The sequence below is a fragment of the Silurus meridionalis genome, chromosome 24, assembly GCF_014805685.1.
Source record: "Silurus meridionalis isolate SWU-2019-XX chromosome 24, ASM1480568v1, whole genome shotgun sequence".
NCBI lineage: Eukaryota > Metazoa > Chordata > Actinopteri > Siluriformes > Siluridae > Silurus > Silurus meridionalis.
In genome coordinates, this window is record NC_060907.1 from 1442697 (window position 1) to 1452696 (window position 10000).

General features: G+C 40.8%; 1 protein-coding gene across 1 annotated transcript in view; it reads right to left on the reverse strand.

Moving 5' to 3' along the window:
• LOC124377919 (adhesion G protein-coupled receptor L1-like) overlaps positions 1 to 10000 on the reverse strand; it is a 41647-nt gene that overhangs the window by 27337 nt on the left and 4310 nt on the right. Inside the window, 2 exon segments of the mRNA XM_046837300.1 lie at positions 1313 to 1526; positions 1647 to 1795. Coding sequence (XP_046693256.1) covers positions 1313 to 1526; positions 1647 to 1716 — 284 coding nt within the window. The 5' untranslated portion in view covers positions 1717 to 1795.

The following is a 10000-nucleotide window of genomic DNA, read 5'->3' on the forward strand; positions in this document are numbered from 1 at the left end:
CACACTTCCTTATGCTTCCCATCATTTGTAAATACGACCCTGAGCTTCAGAATCATCCACCTTATACATAGCTCTTGTGGTTACATAGATACATACCATCAGAATAGACCACAAAGCTACAGGGATAAAAGATACTGCTGCCAAAATGGAGATATAATACGCATGTGTAATATTTATTAACAAATCAATACAGAATTTCTCGGAAACAGGGTGGCATACTTTTGTCCACCTGAAGAACCCAGGCAGAACCTATGCTGAGCAGGTTAAAGTTTCCAATATCATTTTTCATAAACCCTTAAAAACAACCCCTAAAGACCTTTTTTACTTGCAGCACAAGGTATGTGTAGCAGGAAAACATAGAAACCTGACTAGCTTGCTAGCTTCATGCATAGTTTCCAGGTATCCAATGCATATCAGCTCCTTTTCTTCTTTCTAATTTCTGAGATCTTACTAGGCCCGTGAAAAAATTCAAATCACAATTTCATGTGGCTTGGAAAGTCAGAGATTATTAAAGAGGAACATTCTTCAGTTCCTGGAACCGGTCAGGTGGTTAAACAACATTTCATTAGGGGGCAGATCTGGACCTGATCCTGAACCTGATCTTAAAGGTTGAGATGCTCTTCAGCATGGTACCATATAAACACTTGTCCAGCCTTGTCGACAAACACCATGAGTTGCCTCCAGAAGTTTGATTTGACTCTGGACCAATCAAAAAGTTTGATCAGATCCGAATCACCCCACTGATTGTTGGTTCTAGATTGAGGGGTACTTGTGTTTTTTGACTAATATGAGGTGATATCAAAAGGTTTTGAGAATAGTTTTGTAACGCATCAACAGATGGCAGCACGAGGCTGCACACACAGTCACAGGGAGCATCGACCTACATAAGTCAGTGTGCCAAAAGACATCGTCCTGTGTACACACTGTGTGACAAAAGTCCCCTTACACAGCAATACAGCTCCCAGCGTTCTTCTGGACGCTCCCAGCGTTCTTCTTCTCCCCCCAGCATTGTCTTGCTGGAACAGTGTTTGGAGAAACTAATCTACAATAGTTGTCTGCTTACAGCTTTGACAAAACAGTGTGCCTTTATAATAAACTGGAAAGTCCTCAAAGGCCATTCCTATTCCACAGGGGTTCCTGAGTCACCTCTAATGCTAACTGAAATATTATAACCCCCTGTAACTGGTGGACATCCGAATGTTGTCCAAACTGATGTCTCTGGAACACTGGACTCTACCACAAGTTTGGACTTTGAAAACACAATATGAATCCTAGGCGTGTCTATAAAAATCCACCTTGCATTATTACAGACCTGTGAGACATAATCTTGAAGGCGTCTGGTTGGTAACACTGCACGTTCTCCATCTGGAACGGATCAGCATCGCAAATCTTGTCATCGGTGCGGCCGTAGTTGGCTGTCTCGATCATGATGACATCACTTCCTGGGCAGCGAAGCTCAATAGGGTAACCTTCGCAAGCCAGCTCTCTCCTCATCAGACCAAAGGGCATTGCCGCTCTGCTCAGAGCTGAGAGAGTGATGGACAGATGGGAGGCAGAGCTTCAGAATCAATTTTTATAACTTTAATCGCAAGAACTATGTAGAAAAGTTCATCTAGCTAAGGAAGCTTGTTTTCTGAGGTACTCACCTTGTTCTGAGGGGCTGATGCTGCTCAGAGAGATGGCACATATCCACAATAACCACAGTGACACTGCCATGGTAATGGGCGGAGTTAGGGGTGGGACCAGGAGGAGCGCTCAGGCGTAGCAACTTGAAATCCTTCTAAATTTATTCAAGCTGTGGGAAGAATAATAGAGAATGAGTTTTTTAAAGAACTTATGATACCAACCTATTTCTCCCAAAGAAACTAACATTAACACACCCAAACACACACCATTCAGAGATATGATCTGATGCTATAAACTTACTGTATGTATTTATACCATTTTAAATTGATGCCTATTTTGGGAAACCCCTCTCACACCCACCTGAACCCTGTGCATTACTGCATTGCCATATGTTTGCTGGAGAAATAAACACAGTAGTCCATGCAGAACCGTGCCGAAACAGTTCCCCAGAGCGAAAACCATTAGGGCAAAGTGGATTGTGTGTATCAGTCTGGCTTCGGTGGTCTCGATGGCTGATTGAGCGTCTCGAGCTCGCTTACCTTACACCAGCCAGCGTCATTCTCCTGATGTTGCCCTGATGCGGGTAGCAACATTGTAGCAAATCATATGCCCAAGCATCTCGATGGCACTATAACAGCCTTTAGCTGGACCATCCACAGTTACACACCAGATGTGAATCCTGTAAATATGTTTCATTTGACCGAACATATAGGATACAGCAATTTCGTGGTGGAACGTTCCGGAATAGGGCATACTGTGTGGCATATAAATGAAGTTATAAAATACCAAAGGGAATGTTTATGGAGTATAAAAGCCAAGGAAGTGTGGGAAGGTACAAGATTCCAACAGCTAATTGTTGTCTTAAAATCAAACTAACATGCCAGAAATAAAAAAATTGAGAAGTAGTTTATTTGTTGCAGATTCTTTGCAGCATAGTGAAATGTTAGGCAGTTGGGGTCCAAGTGAAGGGTCGCTACACCTCAAGAGTAAAGAGAGTTATGGGCCTTGCTCAAGGGCCCAAATGTAGGAAGTTGGTGCCAACATTTAGATTAGTAACTCTGAGACTTACCCCTTGAGCATTTTTGTGGCATTTGGCAGACGCCACCTTATCCTGAGTGACTGACATTTCATTATTAACAGGGTATGCGGTTCATCAACTATGGGGTTGGGGGTCTTGCTCAGGGGCCATAACCTTTCGATCCACAGGGTTAGGGTCAGGGTTCCATTTACATTTCGAAATTCCATACTTTTCCAAACTCATATATGCAGACTTCCTTTAAGATGTTTGAGACCATATTTAACATATGAAATAATATTTATAAATTTCAGCTATAACATGCGTTACATTACAATCCCTGATGTAACCCCACAAAGCTGTAAATATATATTGGAGTTGATCATGATCATGATCTGCTTCCTGGCATTTAAGGTAAATGTGTGTGAGAAACAAATGATAATATATATATTTTTAAATCAGTGTTTTTCAAGAAATCTCAAATCAATGTGAATCTGGTTGTGGTTTGTTTGAAGAAAAAAACAAACCCATCAAGAGAAATGACTTTTGTGAATGTTCAGACGAGCCGCTATTCGCCTGTCGAGAAGTAAATGCGTCCAAACACCACTTGTCCTTTTTTGAACACTATAATTTAGCTCGAGAACATCGTTTTCTGCTCAGTTGCTCGGAGAAGCAAATGGAAACACCCAGCAAGGTGAAACTTCAGCGTCCTGATAAATGGATTTGCTTTTAGATTTCAAGTCGATCGAGTAGCAATCAAGTGCAAGATTGATCTGTCTTGAACAGGCTGTTCATCAGTGGCATTATTCATAAGAAATGTGCCATGTTTTCAGGTACACTGTATGAACGAATAGAAGATTTTTGAACATTCCACATTAAATCCCCATGTGCTGTTATAGTAATCTCCACTCTTCTGGAACAATGTTTCAGATTTTGTGGAGATACATTTAGCCACAAGGATGTGTGTTAGTAAAGTATCTTCTGATGTAGGTGAGAAGGTGAGGAGGGGTGCAGTCAGCATTCACGTTTAATCATGTTCATTAGCTTTATAGCGGGAGATCTTCTGCTGGAACCCATGGAAAGCATATTTCCATGGACCTGGGTTTGTTCACAGGATCTGCATTGTTATGCTGGAACAGGTTTTGTGTCACCTAGGAAGATTTAATGCTACAGCATCTAAAGGCATCATATACTGTTGGATGCCATTAACTTTGTTGTTGCAGTTTGATGATGAACCACATGACTGTTCCAGACTTATACGTTACATTAGCGCTATATAACATATAAGTACTTGAATCGCTAGATCTTTTGGTGATTATGGTAGAAACTACAGTAAAAGAAAAGCAGTACAGATACCGCTTCTATCTCACACACAACATCTTTGGAATTAGTGCTTTTAAATAGAACGTATTTACGCATTTGATAGAGGGAAATGTATCTGGACACCGTTGACATTAGCACTTTGTTGCGAAGCCGTTGTTGGCTATTACAGCTCTGTACGGTAAGGAGTAATTAGCTTTTCGCAGCACGGTGGTTCAATTTTCCTAATGGAGTCCACAATTCCCCAGGGTTATGAAGATCCGTCTGATGCACTTGCAATTTCAAAAATCCTCCATGAGTGTAAAACCGGAGGATTGGCTAGGCCGTGCACAACCCAGTCTTCCGCCTAAACCTCGATCCTTTTTTTGGCTGAAAGGCCTTTAATGTGTCTCATACAATGTGTACATTGATTTATTCATGTTTCTTTTGATGATGTAATGCTCCAGGAGTGTTTGCTGGAGAGCAGTCCCGTATCATGGTGCTTCTGTACTTCAGTGTGTTCATGGAGATCTTGGGATCATGCAAAAAAGCTGAAACGGTGCTAAAACTATTTTTGGATGAGTCTAAATGTCATGTGTGGATTTTGCGTTTGTTTTTCTCTGTGGGTCTGATGTTGCTGCTTCTCTCAGTGACTGATGGTTTCACTCCTATCGTACCTCTTTGCATGGGCTTGGTAGCTTTTTCCATTCCAGGGTTGTTGGGCTCTGAGAACTTCCTTCACCTAGTTGTTCAGTTCCAAACCTTCCAAAGCCAATACCACCAATGACACCTGGTGCAATTTGGCTTATATGCAGTCCTAAGTACCAAAACATCAATTCCCTCTTCAGTTTCCTCTTCAGGAGGTAAAACACTGATCAGTTAAGTTGAGGTATCCTGATTGACATGGCCAGTCTGAAACCTTCCTCTGGATGTGTGTGTTTTCTCCCAATGAAGTTGCAGCAGATTTGCTTCCAAATGTTGCTGTAGATTTGGGAGCAAATCAGCTAAATCAGCTTAATCTTGGTTTCCAGAACTTTTGTATCATATATTTCTTTGTGAATTCTATGCAGGTCTTCTGCTAATGAGAGGTTTTCATCATTTCTGATTTGAAATATAGACCTGTAATTCAAAGTCTTTTTCAAATGATTGTAAAAACTCCACTCCTGCCATGTTGTTGGTGGTGATGTTATGTTGTTTTTGGGTCTTTCTTCTCATCTTTCACAATGTTTAAGTCGCTAGCTGCTGTTGGTTTCCGTGGTTGGTCTGATCCATGATCCATTTATTATCCACAAATTGCTCAGCAGTAAAATGGCTTGTTTTTCTCCCATAGGCAGCTCCCTGATCTTCATGTTGGTTTATCCTTTTTACCAAACAAATGTAGTGCTCATTTTTAAAACCAGGGAAGAACCCAAGAGTAGATATTTAGTAGAATACCATTACATCACGAGTAACTATCATTGGCGAGATCATTTTTACCATGTACTTTTGAGCACAGCACTCTGAGAGATCTTTGAAAGAAGCTGTTGTGAAGGATCTTTGGTAATTCCTTTAAAAATCCACTGACAGCCCTTTGAAAGCAGCTGCTCATCCTGGTTTCAGCTGATGGACGACTTCAATCGGCTCTTTGAGGAAAAAAAACGAGTGAAGAAGTTCAGACTGAGGTGAGCCACCGGCATTAAGAATAAAATATGTGCACACTTTTTCTTTGCCTGCTACAATGTTTTGCTGTTGTTCTGAAGATTGAGGACCTCACCTCACCTCACCTCACTGACCTGTTTAATGTTGAATGTAATGCTAAATTTGTCATATTTTATATGTTTTTGTGTAGACTACTTTTGGTAGTATCTCCTGGATACCTTCATTTCCTGCATCCCATCTTGAACCCCTGCGACACTGGGACTGAACCGTTTCCCACTGCTGCTGTTAGGTCTGTTACTCCAGCATGATCAGGATGTCAGCCTCACGTTGCTTTTGGTTTGACTCCGTCCATGTCCTGTTACCTGGAGGAGGAATGCCAGCAGGCTCTGCATCTTTTTCTCACCAGGAAGTCCCACCTGCAACACCATCTTGTGTCTTTTTTTTTTTTTTTTTTGTGTTTTTTGGAAGGTGACAAATTTTCCACACAGATCTTTAGTCACACTGTGTCCTTGACTCCATCCCACTGTGTTTGTTTTTCATGACCTAAATCTTTGCTTCCGGATAAATGCACGCTTTGAAACGTAATCGTGCAGCAGCTTTGATGATGCTGGATTTCCAGATAAGAAGAAAAAGATTTCCAGATAATGTCCGTTTTTGAGAACAATATGATGAAAAAACATGAAACTGTTACCCTTCATAACATTGAAAAAATAATTTACATGAGACCCTTGTTAGACCCTCCAACTATTTATCAATTAAATCATCTCCAATACCAAATGACACATACATTATATAGACTTGTGGATTTGTGGACACCTGACCATAAGATTGGTACGTGCTTCTTTTTTGAACATCTCATTCCACATTTAGTCTCCATCTACTGTTATAAAAGCTCCACTCTTCTGGGAAGATTTTGTGGAGATTCATTCAGCTAAAAGTGTGTTAGTAAAGTCAGGTAGTGATGTAGGTGAGAAGGTAAGGAGACCTGGGGTGCAGTCAGCGTTCACATTCATCCCAAGATGGTTGGAGCTTAAGAGCAGGAGATCTTCCATATCTTCCAACCCATGTAAAGCAGCTGACTTTGTGCACAGGGTTTGCATTGTCATGCTGGAACAGGTTTGGGTCTCCTAGTTCAAGTGCATGGAACACTTCAAGACCTCCTGTACAATTTTGTACCACCGACTTTGTGGTAACATTTTGGAGAAGTCTTCAGGTGTCACAATACTTCTGGCCATAAAATGCAGATGAAATATATCGTTACTTTGATCTACATGGGTCTGATTAAAGAGTTCAGATTTAATCACAGGCGTAACCCGACTCTGAATATGTGGAACTTTTACTGTATAAATGCAGTATATAGATGTAATGTTGATCAACTTTTAGAATTGTGTGGTTCAGATGGATCTTCAAGACTATGAAGCAGAACGTCTGGTAACAGTGTTCATATCTGTGACCAAAAAAAGTGATTATGGATAAATGATGAGTAAACGATTCATAATCATGAATCATCTTCCCCCATTGTTCCTGCTGATGTCCAAGCTGCTGATACTGTAACAATGAACTGCATGCAGAAAACCCGATGTTCCACCTACGACAAAAAAAAGATCCACCATCATACTACAGGAACCACACAGGAGCATTTTCAGGAGATGAAATCTGAAATCTGTCAAGCTTTTTTTTTCTCAGAATGCACCAAACAGAGAGAGAAAGAACATTTGGTTGGTGTGTGTGTGTGTGTGTGTGTGTGTGTGTGTGTGTGTGTGTGTGGGTGTAAATGCTTGGAATGTGGCTCAGGAAGAAAAATGATTTACAGGCATCGGTAAACCAAGATGCCACTCGGCTTCAACAATGCCTTTACACACACACACACACACACACACACACACACACACACACACACACACACACGTATACACATTGATCCACCGGTGCCTAGACTCTCTATGCACAGTAACCATAGCAACACTGCAATGAGGGCTGCAGCAGTGCATTCAAATCTCTCCTTGTGTTTCATCCTGTATCTGTCTCGGTTCTCTTTAAATATCACACACACACACACACACACACACACACACACACACACACACACACACACACAGAAATCAAATGAAGGGTGGGGAACGGTTGTCATAATACAATAGTATGAAAATTCAATGGTATGTTCATATGTTAAATTGGTTACATTTAACACACACACACACACACACACACACACACACACACACACACACACACACACACCTCGCATTCAAAACAGTTCCACAGGTGCATGATTCCCCTCTTTCTCTCTCTCTCTCTCTCTCTCTCCCTCTCTTGAAGTCATCCTGCTGCTCTGCTCTTCTCCCTCATGGCTCCTCAGTCTTTCCATTCTTACCACACACACACACACACACACACACACACACACACACACGTATAGAGCGCTGCAGCACCTGTGGGTTCCCAAAAGGGAAAAAATCTCGCGCAAATAACACCTTCCATTTTAGTGTATGCAAACACAGGAGACTAGCATGTCCTCACACACACACACACACACACACATATAATAAAATATATATTTTTTGCTTTATTATATTTTGTGGGCGTGTCTTATCTGCTGGCAGATTAATTTGTGGGCGTGTCTCATCTGAAACGAAGATCTTTAGTGTCTTATCTGTACTACAGTATTTTATGGGTGTGACTCTTTTGGAACGTCTCCTGTGGGCGTGTCTCATCTGGTACTAAAATCTTCTGTTGGTCTGTTGTGGAGTCTTTTGGAGTGTCCTGTAGAGTGTTGGTTGCTTCTCTATGTCAAACACCTCTGACGAGAACCACCACAACCACCAAAACTATACTCCAATACAGTGGAAGTCTCAGGCCTGAGATGGAAGAGCAGGATTTTAATAGAACAATGATCTAATATGTGTTCAGGTTTATTCACAACTCTTAGTGCAGCACTTATTATTTGTACAAGGTGACATTGTTTTCTCTGAAAGGTCTCACTGATTAAACACTGTGTTGGTCCATCACCTCCTTGTTCTTCTAAAAGCCAGCGGTTGAGAGGAAGAGCTTTGAATTTCAGAAGCCGCTGTGGACAGAAGGTGAACAATGACATGACCAAATTCTTCATACTAAAGTCAAACTAAGTGGTGTAGGTGCACAGGAAACCAAAGGTGGAGCTCCTGAATAGTGCCTGAGATGGAATGCAATGTTTAGATCTACGTTTTCTATAGAGAAGGTTCTGGTCGTAAAGGAACAAGGGTTTGAGAATTGACACAAACTTCACCGCAGCCTGAATCTGGTCCACACAAGTCGTAGTGAGGTTTGTTCCTGGCCCATAAATGGTGCTTTATACTTTAAATGTACCAGTAAAGTTTCTTGCCCAGACAAACCACTAAAAACAGAGCTGGACAGAATTATACCTCAATACTATTAGCTAGTGAACACTGACACCCCCCAACCCCACAAATATACCCCCACTGAAAAGACCCCTAAATAGAGTCCAGGACTGGAGCTGCTGCAGCTCAGTCACAGGGAAAACCTCATTCAAACCTTGCAGCTCTGCAACATTTACAGAAAATCCAACATCCAACCTAACATCTAACGTTACATCCAATCTAACATCCAATCTAACATCTAACCTAACATCCTATCTAACATCCAGTGCAACATCTAACCTAACATCTAACCTTACATCCAATCTAACATCCAATCGAACATCTAACCTAACATCCAGTCCAACATCTAACCTAACATCTAATCTAACATCCAGTCCAACATCTAACCTAGAATCCAATCTAACATCCAGTCCAACATATAACCTAACATCCAATCTACCATCCAGTCCAACATATAACCTAACATCCAATCTAACATCTAATAGGATTACTGACAAAAAAAATTTTCTCTTGTTTCTGCCTATAGCATTAGCAACATGTTGTAGCATGAGAAGGTCACGGTTGAGAACTGGAATGAATAAATATAAATAATTTATATACATAAATCTATAAAACTTGAGTCTTAAACTTCGAGAGAAAATCATATTATATATCAATTCTGGTCCGTGTACGATTCCTTTATTCCTTTTATGATTTAATACTGAAGGTAGAAAAAGAGGAAAAAATAGCTTTTATTAATTATGAGCATGCACGCAAACACACACTCACACACACACACACACACACACACACACACACACACACACACACACACACACACGCAAACTAATTATTTATTCACTTTCACTGTTCATTTAATTACACAGGGTGCAGTCACCAAAATCTCACAATACCAAATCTGATTAATTCCCTGAAGTGCACAATATTTCCATTCTAACATCAATCTAACATCCAGTCTAACATCTAATCTAACATTCAGTCTAACATCTAATCTAACATCCAGTCTAACATCTAATCTAACATCCATTCTTATATCCAGCCTAAC